The sequence below is a fragment of the Molossus molossus genome, unplaced genomic scaffold (genome assembly GCF_014108415.1).
Source record: "Molossus molossus isolate mMolMol1 unplaced genomic scaffold, mMolMol1.p scaffold_m16_p_21, whole genome shotgun sequence".
NCBI classification, from domain to species: Eukaryota; Metazoa; Chordata; class Mammalia; order Chiroptera; family Molossidae; genus Molossus; species Molossus molossus.
This window is the reverse complement of record NW_023425357.1, coordinates 45,251,856-45,265,583: the sequence shown is the minus strand read 5'-3', so window position 1 is coordinate 45,265,583 and position 13,728 is coordinate 45,251,856. Positions and strand designations below refer to the sequence as shown.

Below are 13,728 nucleotides of genomic sequence, written 5' to 3'. Positions count from 1 at the left end.
GCACATGCTGAGAACAAGGTTTTACTTCAGAAAAACTGAAGGAGAAACACGGTTTCACATATTAGTCAATGTCATCTGGAAAACGAGAGGGGCGAGAACAAAGGTGTAACAATACCAGGAACATGGGCCCGATGTTCCCGGTTAGACTGTGAGGAGTGTCAGCTGGTGGCACTTCGAAATGGCAGGGACAAGTCTACCTTGTAAGATAAGAGAGAACAGGATGAGCTGTTTTCTAATTCTATAGTTTGTTTTTAAAACACTTGTTCCTAAAGCTTTGCTATGTTTTAGCTTTCTGGCTGACCTGGAGGTTGTTTTTGTCCTAAACAAAGGGGATGGAAAACTGTTTGCTCCCACTCATGGATCTAATTAGGTGTGTTGCCCAATCTATAGTAAATCATGGTTTAGTTTTTCTTTGTTAAGGTAACCAGAGACCTTCAGGCATGAGTGACTTACTAAAGTGTACTCTCCTAGTTGGGGATGAACTATTATCCTGATATTGTCAACCACTTGATAATTTCATATCCCCAAAGCTCTCCCTTGGTCGTTTTACACTACATAAAGATGACATTTTACTGTCAAATTTGTTCACAGACACGATTCACATTTTGCTATGTGTAGTGCATAAGGAAATCATTCTAAATTCAGCAATAGTGCCAGTTTGACTAAAAAAAGTTATTTTCCATATCCACAAAAATGTTAATCAGATTCTTGTTAGAACATGTGTAAGAAGTGGTTTTCATTGTCACAGCCTTGATGTCAGATCACTGAAATAATTTATGTTTTGTCGTGGGAACACGGGTGCATGAGAACCTCCCCGGTCACACAGCCACGTCTTAGCCGCACTTCTTCGTAACAGAAATTATCTGTGTTTGTGGTAACAACTGAATGGCAGGAACAGCAGAATTTCAATGTGCCTGTTCTTTATTTGATGAAACATATTCTCTATTTATTCTTTAAAAAAACTAACTTAAGTTAAACAGCAATAAACCATGATAATTTAGAAAACATGTTGAAACTGAGAGTGAAGAGAAATGTTCTCTACGTAAACCACACTGTAAACCATAAAACTTATTTTTGTCGACTGCTTCTCATGACAGTGGCTGGGAATTTGACATTTCTACTACAGTGGGCAAAAAACCATGTAAAATACACTCTCCCACACACCACATCACATCTCTGTTTATATTTCCAATCTACAAGCACTGGAGCCCCCCGGAGTGCTGAGGGTGCCGTGTCGTGTACACCGAGGGCTGGAGTTCACACCCGCATGACCTTAACCGGCGTATTCGAGAGGCAAAGCCACTGCCCGGCCCTCCTGTCCCCAAGCCGTGTGCAGCGGACAAGGCTCACCAGAACACCGGAGCTCTGTAATCCAAAAGGCGGTGAGCTTCAGTGAACTCTGGTTAACACAAGACAGAAACCTGCCCTTGGACAGGTCAGAGACCCGACCGGAACACCCCCCGAGAGCAGCGTGGCCACAGGCCCGCCTCAGAACGTCAGCACCTACGCAGTCACCCATGAAAATAAGCTCTGTGAACATTAATGTAGCTCAAGGTGTGTATTTTACAACTAGAAAAGGAGCCGGGATGGGACAGAAACTGGCTAATTCTCATCTTATCTGAGGTATGCATTCCACACAGTTGAGCAGATAGCAGAAGTTTTCTGATAAAAACTCCCCTCTCCACTTAACAGATAAGAAGTCAGCGCAACCCCGTTCTTCCCACTACAGAAAGGGCATTTAGTTTGGGATGTAATGTTTTAAAACAATAATACAAACCTCCTGGGAGAATACCACAATAAATGTCTCAGAAACCACTCCGTTAAGCCCAGGGTCCAAGCCGGCTGTTTTGAATTACTGCAGGAGTATTATGGGCCTTAATGACACTGTAACTGCCTAGAGCCAAAGAAAGCTGGGAGGAGAGGCCAAGAGGATGAGCTCAGAGCCAGCCGAAGTGACAACAAACATGCGGCTGTTTACTGGGATTGCAGAGGGTTAGGCTGCAGATGTTTGTGGTCTCGAGAAGGTTCCAGAGGAATGAGCTATTATGAAGATCTGCAGAGTCTGATGAGAGCAGGACTCTTCCTGGAGATGGCGGCCCCAAACAGGGACGCCCAATGGTAGAGACAGAACTCGCAGATTTCTGCGGTCAGATCATACTCTACTGGGCCCACAATGTGCATCAACAAGTTCGCATCGTGCGGATGTCATTTCAAAGCCTCCCAAAGACGAGCCTCATCACTGGAGCCACGAGAGCACAGATGGTTCAAACTATATGCAGATATTCATACTTGCATTTTTGCATTATAGCTGCTTTTTTTCTCCGTTGAACTGTAATGAATTGTCTCATAATCTATTCCATCTTCTTGCCATTAGTGGGCTTTGAATGTTCACAAATAGGAGCAAAGAACTCATTTTCCAGAGCTTTAATCACACAAAGAGGGAATGCCTAATTCTCTAAATGAAATGGTCTGTGATCACTGAAGCAGAGATTTAATATATCACGGCAAATTAGGTAGATTTTAATAAATTACTTATCTCCCTGAATACTTTACATATGCTTAAGAAGGAACATAGCCTGTTTGCAAACAGTGAAAACCCACAGCCTATAAAAATCCTTTGAAGAAAATGACAAATAAAAAAGTAAATTAAAAAATGAAATGCATTATATCCTAGACCTCTAGAGACAATTCCTTTGCAGCACTGATTCACAGCTCCATTAAAAATATCAATTAAATCCTTCAGTGAGACTGGGCAAAGCTAGAAAATTAACTTTCTGAGCTGCTTTCCGAGGGTCTGGTTCTCCAGATACACCCTGGCATTGTACAAGCTTGATGTACATTTTAAAAAATGATGAAAAGATACTCCTTTCAGGACTAACTAAGCATATCATTTTGAGCCATACTTTTTAATAATTTCTTTCTATGTCACAAGCTGTTTTCAAAGCGCAAATTTCATATATATCTGAATTTATCTCCTTTTTAAATACATACATTCCTGGATCCCATTATCAATATCACCATCACAAATCCACGAAAATAATACAAATAGGAAGAACTGTAATTTTTAAGAAAAACAAAAACTTGCAATAATTTAGTAAGTTGGTGCCAAGTCTCGTTCTTTACATTTAATTGACAGAAACTGCATGCATCAAAGGACATGCACACTGAGCTTTAATGTGCATAAAATGGATATTAGCATTTTAAAGAGGAGGATTAACACATTAATCCAAGTAATTTTCATATATTGCTTCTAATAAAATCTTCACAGTATAAAACTCTTAATGAGGCTAATCATAGGCATTCCACTTAGTGGGACGATTAGGGATAACATGAAAGTATTTCTTTTTCATAGGTTTTCTAAGATTTATGCTTTTTGCTTATTACAAATAAAAATGGGACTTGCATTTCAGTTCTTCGTAAGAAAATGTTGAAAATGCAAACAGATTTTCTTATGCTATCGTGTAGGTATAAACTGTTAAAAAGGTGTTGCTCATTGTGGAGATCTGAAATCCTGAGGGGTGGCAGTCATGGGAAAAGGGAAATAGAAAAATAAACAAATGAAAGAGTACACAAAACCTGACCCCTTCAAACCCTGCCCTCCCGCCCCGCCCCAGCTTCCCATGAATTATAGATTATATGCATCACAGTAATTACAGAAACCTCAGCTACGAGCTTTCCTGTGAGCGTTTCTGCAGAGGCGGCGGTGCCTCGGTGGCAGTTCCTTCAAGCCTCCGAGTCCTCTCCGCACTGCTCACAGACAGACCGTAGGGCATGGAGCGCTTCGACTGTTACCCTGAGCTGGCCGATTCTTCCACCACCTGCTCGGGCATCCCACACTAGGGAGAGAAGAGCAGGAAAACATGAATACCTTTCCACAGATTTTCCTTCAGGTAGGGTGGCTGAAACAACAGCTGAAAAGGTGACAATATCTCCATAAAAGTCCAAGTTCAGTGACATCTCAGAAGTCTGAGCGGCCACGTGTGCATGGACATACACACTCGACATGCACATTTTGCTCGAGGAGCTGAAACTAACGAGCTAATCATGATGTTTACCTAGTGGAAAGACTACAGGATAACGATTACAACACAGAGGCAGAATTTCTGAGCCAGCAGAAGTACAAAGTCTAAAAGGGATCAAGATACAACAAGAAGATTGTGTTCTAACCATTGTAAAGAAGTCGCATGATCATAATTTGGATTGGTTATTTATCTTTCCAAGGAAAACACGCCATTTATAATAGATTTAATGTGCAATTAGAAAAAGTGGAAATGGCAGACTCAGGAATATTAAGGTCTGTGGACTGGCTTTGAGGTCCAAGAGCAGATGCCGTGGGAAGGAGATGAAGGGTCTGAGCGCACGGGCCTCTGGGGAGGGGCGCGGGCAGCCCTCAGTGGTGCACCACGGCGGACGGTCAGGCGAAAGCAGGGGCTTCCCTGAGCTCCGCGGGGCTGGGTGGGATGCTGAGTCAGTACCTGCTGAGTCAGTACCTGTGCATGCTGATAACTGCTAGTGACTCAAGGCCAGAATCCTGAACTTTGTAAGCTTGATAGCACTTAGGAGTCTATGTAGTTTCCTGTTTATATTCCTTGTGGTTTTACTTGAACTTTATAGTGTGTGTTGTGTGTGTGTGTGTGTTGCATTCCAAGAAAATCTGTAAGAAAACCTTCAAACAAAACGTGGTATGCGAACTTAGGTGGAAAAACGAACAGGTGGGCTGAGGGCAGGGCACCCGTGGGCCCACTCAATCCCGGGGGCTTCCCTCCTCTGTGGGACTCTCGCCTCTGTGTCTGCCACAGAGCAAGGCATGAGGCCTACACAGCCCAGTGCTTCGCCTCTGACTCCCCCAACATGGCTGCAAGGGCTGTCTGTGTCTGACCAGTACGGTCACATGGTCGCGCAGAAGGAGAATATGGGTTGCTAAACAGAACTGACTGGAAAAGAGATTAAGAAATAAAGCACATATAATTTTGGTCATTCTGTCAGACTCTCTTGGTGCTTTGTGTCTTTATTGGGTGTTTCAGGTTAATATTTTAATTCTCTCATCTTTCTCTTCTGTGGCTGCCACAAAGTTGTGAACCTTTGTCTGGTAGATATGTCTGGTTTATCCAAATGTCTCAGGACAGGTTCCTAATGCGGTTCTTTGGTCTAACTGCTCAGTTATTTGGCTTGATCCTGACTCTGAGCACATGCAGCTATCTAGGACATGCAGCTGACATATGAACATGGCAAAACTGGGGTGCAGGGCAGAACCTGGCACTTAGGTGCTCAGTGGAGCAGTCACCTGGCGCGTGAATGAAGGAGGAAACACCCGGGGACACTCCCGAAGAAGGCTGTGCGCACTCAGCCACGAGACCAGGACTCAGCCTCCTTTCCCCACGTACTGTGGGCAGCCCCAGCCACATTCCTTCAGCGTGTTCCCAATACGTCACAAGAAGAGAGGAAAGAAATTACGCCCTGCTGGGACTCACACCTGGCGAGGTGAAACCCAGCACAGTACATCGGGCCAGGAATCTCTGTCCTCCCTGAATCCTGGTGGGAAGCAAGTGACCAACGACTCAGAGTTCTTTACAGTGACCATCACTGGACTGTGAGCCCGAACGAGGGCGAACCCTTCAGAAAGCACTTGACAATCACTCAGAGTAACAGGCCGCTGCTGAGCCGAGCCCAACAGCACGAGGCTCCCAAACAACACGAGAAGTGCCAGTGGCCATGTGTGTCACCCCCCCCAATATGAACAAAATGAGTAATTCCTTGTGAAATACAAGTAATTATTTTTAAATTTCCGTTGATTCAAAGGAAGGCAGAGGGGAGGACAGGGGAGGGACAGGCTTCTAGCTTCAACACAATGTCAGCTTGAGTTGCAAAGGATTCAACTAATGTTTGACTCACTGTCCTTGCGCCAGCAAAAAGAAGGTTTTAATAAAGACCCTGGCCCTGGCCGGGTTGCCTCAGCAGTTAGAGCGTCGGCCCACAAGCCAATGAGTTGCGGGTTCGATTCCGGTCAAGGGCATGTACCTCGGTTGAGGTTCATCCCCGGCCCTGGTTGGGGTCATGTGGGAGGCAACCAGTCGATATGTCTCTTTCACATCGATGTTTCTCTCTCTCCCTCTCTATCTGAAGATAAATGAAAAAATATCCTCAGGTGAGGATGAAAAAAAAAAAAGACCCTGGATGTTAGCCACTGCTAGCTGTACAGACTGAGCAATACTTTTACTCGTACCATCAAGATTGTGCTCGACGAGGTCTCTTCCTTCCCGAAACATGGCAGCGAGGTCAAGGCTAGCGACACCTATATCCTCGCACTCCAGATCCTGCTCGTCCTCTGGAGGGTCACTGACCACTGTGAAGCGGACACTGGGAAGGAGAAAAACAGAAAAAACCACCACAGAGTTAGAAAAACTCACCAGGAAACACAACTACCAAATGGGTTTTTATCACTACAGATGACTCTTGAAATCTGCAATTATTCCAATAAAAAGATATTATATTAAGTTAGCTAAGCTATTATATGAACTACTAGAATTATTAGAGCACACCCAGCCTTCAAATGAACAATAATCCACTTTTCTAAGCACTGACTGACATTTTCCTCTAGAATCTGAAGAAATATAATAACGAGGCAGAGAAGAACCCAATGCTCACTCTGTTGCACACTATATGATCATATTTTGATACATCTACTTTTAAGGCTACAGGATCAAGTGAATAAAGACCATGGTGGTTAGAAAGCATTTTCAATAGAAATGCACAACTTTGGAGTTGCTACTAAGCAATTTAACTAACCATGTGTGTTCTATAAAGTGCGGAGACCACGCTCCCTGAATCACGTTAGATAAACGCTGCAGCTGTGCCCAACAGCAACACGGAATATTTGTATTACTTCAGCGATCTCTTAACTTACAGTCAGAGCATCCAAGTTTTGTTTTACTTTTAGACACATAATTGTGGGGTTCTGATGGAACTGATTTGAATTAGTGACATGTGTGGAGGCCAAACGCACTTGGACGAACCAAAGGACAGGAATTTACAGTTAAGTATTCTTTTGATATGTCTTGGCACCATAGCTTAAACCACGGATGCTTGTAAACTACCATTTTAACCATTTTCAAAACGTATCCATCCCAAATCAGAAGTGAAACAAGAAACTTGTTTCTTAGATAACATTCCCAGATAAAAATCGAAGTCTCTGAAAAACTGGGCCTTGAAAAATAATGAAATCCTTTCCAAACACATAGGTAAACATGACAAAAGTTTAAATTGATTTGCTGACAATAAGTGTTGAACATTTCATTTAGTTACTAAGTCCCTGTTTTGCTAGCAACAAATTTTGGTTAGAAAATAGAAATTCCTTATGTTGAAACCAAAGGTAATACCTATTCACACAACACTTGTGAGGAGTGCAGAGTCTGGTCTGTAGGTGGAGAAGATGAGTATTTTGTACAACACATAAGATACAGGGATTAAGATGGAGTGGTTAAGGGCACCCATTCTGGGTTCAAATTTCTGCTTTCCTGTTTATTAGCTGTGCAACCTTGGACAAATACTAAACCTCTCTGATCTCAGCTTCCTCATCTGTAGAATGGGGATAATTATACCTATCTCTCATAGTGATGCAGGGAAGCAGTAACTGAACACAGTGAGCACTGAGTAACCCTTTGCACTTCTTTTACTATTACTAAGCTAGGCAGATCTGCTTAAGCTCCACATGTCTAAGGGAAGAGAAAAGGGAAGTGTGGGAAAGGCTTGTTTCAGCTGAAAACTGAGATTCCCAAATTACAGTGACTGTATCATTCAGTTTAAAGAATGACAATGAAAGAAACTGTCCTGGAATAACTATGCTTGGGAGAGTAGAACTTAGAAGTGGTATCTGATACACGTTTTACACCCATAAGACTTATGGAATAGAAGCTACGCAGACTTTATAATAATGGTGAGTGTTATCTTTACAAAGTATCTCGTATCCAAGAATGATAACTATATCACTTTACAAATGCAGATGACTAATGCCACTGAGCATAGGGGGATTCTTAGACAAAAAACAAAAACAAAAACATAAACAAACTTCTAAATGCCAGAGAAAGGGCTAGAAACAAAAAATTGCAAAATTTCTGGCTTATAATTTTATAGAGTACAATGAGACGTCAAACACAAAGTTAAGAAACTATAAAGTTAAATTAAAAAAGGAGGAAGTACACTAAAATAATTTAAAACTACAGTTTGGCTTAGGCTAAACTGTCCATACTCACACTTAAATACAGCTTATATTTTACCTTTAGTCCCGTCAAAACTATTTTGGTACAAATATGCAAGTCTTGTGAGGAAAGGCAGGTCTAAAATTAAAGTAGAACCGGCCCTTTTAAAAATAAACACTTGTGAGGAAACAAAATTGCTCGCCTTCAACAAGGAGTGCTAGTTATAAGGAGTTCTAACCTTCTAGAACAGAGTGAACACGGAGCCAGACGAGTGCGCCTGGACAGGCCGGGAAGTCCAGCCGAGCTCGTCCATGGGAACAGAGCTCAGCCCGAGACAGTGACGGCCCAGCCTGCTGACCGCAGAGAAGCAGAAGATGTGGCTAGTGCTGTTTAGTCACCGGTGACCTAGGAGAACCTGGGGGACTGGTGGTATTTGAAGGGGCCTTGCAAGAAGTCGATGTACACAAAACAAAGTCAGACTTGCATGATTATCTACCACCCTGGGAAAGTCAGAACCTCAGGCTAACTGCCAGGGTTTGCTGCCCCTTCTTCAGATATGAGATCCAAACAGATGATACACACATTTCAAGGAGTTAATGAAAAGCTACTATTACATCTTAAGAGCTAAGAATTCCAGTCTCCTTTTTTGAAACAGAGGGTACCATGTTAGCTGGACAGCTCTTTGAAAAGTGTGTCTTTACTATCCCCCCGACCTGTAGGAAAGGAGAGAGCCCGAGCCCCTCGAAGGCGCGAGGTAGCTGCACTCCTCAGGCAGCGAGAGGCTGCGCCACAGCCGTAAGAGAACCGGAAGAGAGAAGGGTCCCCCAGACCGGGCCGGGGGAGCCGGCTCAGGCTCAGGGCCCACACCGAGACACTCCTCAGAGTGCATGGGAGGGAGCTCGTGCAAAGGTATAAACTTACTAGGATCAGTTTTTTTCCCCTTTTCAAAAGTGTATAATTTTTCTACTGAACCAGAATTGCAAAGTGTCCTGTTAAAATTTGGCCCCCAAGCATTAACAACCATGAGATGATGAGTTATTAAACCGTGATAGTAAAATAAAAATTAGTCTGAAAGGCTGATGAGCTATTAAAATAATAATATTAATATTACTACTACTTACACTGATTGCAACTGACACTGGGCCCTTAACTACCTGTCAGATGCCAGTCCCTCCACTGTATGTACATTATCTCCTTTAATCTTTACAACAACCCGATGTGGCATTATTCCCTCCATTTTACAGACGAAGAAAATGAGGCACAGGGTAGTGAAGTAACTTGTCCGAGGTCAGACAGCTAGTAAGTGATGAAACAAGAACGCATACTCTGGCCGTCGGGCTCCAGAGGGCACGCTCCTCGCAAGTTTGCCAGGCTCCTTACAGTGGCCCTGGACCAGCAGTGGGACACTGTACATGCACTGCAGATCCCTGCAGCTACACTGTATGGTAGGCAGGGCGACTCTTTCCGGGGGGAAAGACCCAGGGAACACGTGCTCTGGTTCCTCACCCTGCCGTTTCGTCACCGCGCTGTGCTCCAGAGAGCTACTCTATGTAAAGCATCAGATAACTTAGAATGTTTAAATGTACCATCCTGGCCAGTTTGGCTCAGCGATCAGAGCGTGGGCCTGCAGACAATGAGTGTCGGTTCGATTCCGGCCAAGGGCACGTACCTCGGTAGTGGTTCGTCCCCAGCCCTGGTCGGAGTCATGCGGGAGGCAACCAGTCGATGTGTCTCTCTCACATCGATAGCTCTCTCTCTCTCTCTTTCTCCCTCTCTCCCTCCCTCCCACTCTATCTGCAGATAAATAGAAAAATATCCTCAGGTGAGGATAAAAAAAAAAGCTTAACTGTACCTTTTATTAGGCATCTCCTGTTTTTGTAGTATAGCTTTTAAGATGTCCCTCTTGGCTTGGTTGTTTTCTTTATCCACGTAGATCACTGTACCGGGAAAAAAACAACACGTCCACACAGGAAGTCACTCAGGAGTACGCTGCGTTAACACCGCTCTGTACTTGCACAAATACCTGTTTTCCGGGACGTGAGCCATGGCACCTCACTTGTTCACCTGGGAAAAGAAAGCAGCCTGGCAGCCAGTCATGTGCACTGTCAGAGAACAGTCATGTGATGTGATGTCACGGCACTGGCAGCTCCATGTGCACTGTCAGAGAGGACACACGAGACATTGACATCCGGGAGTGCCGTGTCCTGTCACTGCCTGTTAATGGCCCTGGCAGTCATGGCCGTGGAAGCTGGCGGTCTTTATTGCTTTGTATTTGAGGGATTTACTGCGTTTTCCTCCATCCAAGAAACGAGTGATAATGCTAACGCATGGCAGAGAGCTTGTCCTTCCCGGAGGTCGGGGGTTCCACCCTCCTCTCCTGCCACGGCGCTCAGTAAGGGGGGCACCTCTGGAGTGCAGGGCTGAGGAAATGCACAGCCTGCGTTTGCAGGTGTTGGGGTGGGGGACATGGAAGAGAACATGGACGAAGAAAGAGGAGGCCTGGAGGAGGAGAAGCTGTCTTTGGTTTGTAAAGGGACATGCTGCATGCAGGAAGGTGGAAGACGTTACTTAGCTGAAGTTCCAGATTAGACAGCTGCTCCTAAGTCCCCCCAAGAAGAAGCCCGGAACACCTGAAGCTGCAAATAAACGTCTGCACTTGAGGAAAGTGGCATCTCAGAATGTGACCTTTCCAATTTTCACCCTGATTACTCCTTCTCAGCTTGGTGGCCTTTCCACTGTGCCTTAGCTTCTGGACATTTCTTTTCCAGATGCCGAGACCAGATTTCAACTTAGAGATGATCCGTGATCAAAAGTACACAGAGTGAACGACACCATGACAATTCTAAGGCCAGGCTCCATGGGAACAAACACATTTCATCTTGAGAATGTTTCCCTGGACAATGTAAGCTCAGTGTCACATTAGGATGCTCTCAGGTGATGTAATCATTTGACTCAGTTGAGCAAATATTAACTGAAGGCCGAAGATGCGCCGGCACCGAGTTAGGCACGTGAAGTGGGAGACAGATGTCTGTGCGGGAGAGCATTAGTGATTCACAAGAAGAACGGACCAAGGTCAATAACAACTTTCAGCTTACTGCTCTTGCCACCATATCTGTAAATGTGACTAATTACGTAGGTCAGTGAAGATTTACAGGAATCAAAAAAGACAAAGTGTTCAGAGCATTTAGTAAATATAGGGTTTACTTATCAAGACTAAAAAGTCACGCTGATACATGAGTCCTACTAATGGTACCTCATGTTGGCTCCAGTTTACTGAGGTCCCCCGGTTAGCAAGCAACAAAGCCAGAATGTGAATGCAGCAATGTCTGTCTCCAGAGCCAGCCTTCTTAACCCCCATGCTGTGACTTCTCCTTCCACTGGAAGCCCAAACTTTTCCTCCTGTTTAAACTGCTACCATGCTGTCAGCACAGACTGGGGTGTGGGAGAGCGCTCCCTAACTGCACAAGGGAAGCACCTCATTCTCCTTTCCTTTTTCTCAAAGGGATAGTGCTGTAAAATACCTGCTCCAGGGGCCTTAAAGAACTCTCTTGGCTGAACACTTTTAAAAATTCGTTTTTGAAAAAACTCAAGCTACTTACCAATAGCTTAGGTCTTCAAAGGCATACCAAATTAGAACTATACCTCTCCTGCTTGTACAAGTCCTAACTTGGGCATGTTAATCTAACCTGTGATTTATAGTCTTTATTTTTTTAATAAAAAAAAAAGATTTAAAATTGCTTTTCAGAGAGAGAAATATTGATGTGAAAATGAAACATCAATTGGCTGCCTCCTGCATGCCCCCACCTGGGGATCGAGCCCACAACTTGGGCATGTGCCCTGACCAGGAATCGAACTGCCAACCATTTGGTGCATGGAATGACACCAATCACTGGGCCACACTGGCCAGGGCTCACAGTCTTTAATGTGCACCAGAATGCCCTGGAGGGCTTGCTAAAGTGCAGATTACCGGGTCACCCCCAGTTTCTGACTCAGCAAGTCTGGGGTGGAACCTGAGAATGTGCATTTTGATTTTGATTTGATTTTTTTTAAAAGATGTTTTTTCTTTATTAGTTTTAGAAAGAGGGGAAGGGAGAAGGAGGGAGAAAGATAGAAAAAACAATGAGTGAGAATATCGACTGGCCGCCTCCCGCACGCCCCTCACTGGGGATTTGGCCCACAACCTGGGCATGTGCCCTGACCGGAAATCGAACCCACAACCTCTTGGTGCGTGGGTTGACCCTAAACCAGAGCCACACTGGCTGGGCAAGAGAACGTACATTTTTAATGCCTTCCCAGGTGCTGCTGGTCAGGATCCCACACACAGAGAGTCACAGTGGCGCCAACACCCCTTTGCCCAGTTTCTGAATGGGATCGGGGACTAGTGAACACTCGCGCTGAACAAGTGGGAAAGAGGAACACATCAGCCACTTCCAATTAGGTCACGATCCTGAAAACATCCATTTTATCTTCTGAAACTAAACAGTTTAAAAAAATCTACAATTTAAAAAATTCAAATGCATCCTTTAAAAAGCTATTTTGGTGATGATGAAAAATATCAGAACTCTTAAAAGTTAAGCTATTTACCTTTCATTTTAATCAGAATTCACATATGTTTACGATTTGCTAACTTTGGACATAAACTTACTGAAAGCATTTGTCTCAAACCGGTAGTCCAAATACTTTAGTGGATTTTGAATGGTGTACCAGTAAAAACATATCCCTCACTTCTGCAGGTTGGAGAAGTCCTTACATTTCTCTCTCAATGCCATCTGGCAGAAGTAAGAAATGCAGATGGTTCAATTATAATGGTTGATGACCTCGAATCTCAGATAACCACTATGTTAAAGTGTTATCACCCCCAATCCTTTCTTTGCTAAGTTTCTTCTCCAATTAGTAACAAAATCTGAAACTATGCATCCTTTTCATATTCTGAATTAAACTATAATGTCCCAAAAGATAGACTGTTCAATGCTCAGAGACTAAGGACCTCAATCTGTATACATCTCATAAAAACTTTGGACGATTTCATTTGTCTTTCTTCTTCTCACTGTCAATCCCCTAGAAGGCCTTACTCAGCCGGACAGCCTTCCTCAGGCCTGCCACTAGTCTTATCTTCTTTCAAACTGTTTTTTCTTGCTTTCTCAGCAAAATTTTCAAGCCCAATAAAATACGGTTGTTTTATTCTTGCTACTCACCTAGCACTGTTTCCTCAGTGGTAGTAGCCCAAAAAAGGTGTGTGTGTGTGTGTGTATGGGGGTGGGGAGAGGGTGGGATGTGTGTGTGTGTGTGTGTGTAGGTGAAACTGGTATTAACATCTCTTAATAAAGACTGAATCAGGTTATGAATAATTCTGGGGATCTCTATTCTAAACCTCTCATTTTATCTACCTAATTTAGGTTCAGTGTACAACTCCTTTTTAAATAGATTCAAGTCATCATGCAGGGAAAAATCATTGCCAAGTTCAGTTAACTTCTCCACTGTCTGGAGTTCAAATAGGAGACAGCATGTACTAACTGTTCTAAAAATTCCATAT

At 43.8% G+C, this 13,728-nt stretch overlaps 1 protein-coding gene across 1 annotated transcript in view; it reads right to left on the bottom strand.

Annotated features, from left to right (window-relative positions):
* Nucleotides 1-3,131: 3,131 nt before the first annotated feature.
* Nucleotides 3,132-13,728, bottom strand: part of RPGRIP1L (RPGRIP1 like) — a 98,956-nt gene continuing 88,359 nt past the window's right edge. The window contains exons 24-26 of the mRNA XM_036275838.1: nt 10,048-10,132; nt 6,224-6,357; nt 3,132-3,836 (exon numbers count right to left, since the gene is read on the bottom strand). Coding sequence (XP_036131731.1) covers nt 3,724-3,836; nt 6,224-6,357; nt 10,048-10,132 — 332 coding nt within the window. The 3' untranslated portion in view covers nt 3,132-3,723. The remainder of the gene's footprint in view (nt 3,837-6,223; nt 6,358-10,047; nt 10,133-13,728) is intronic.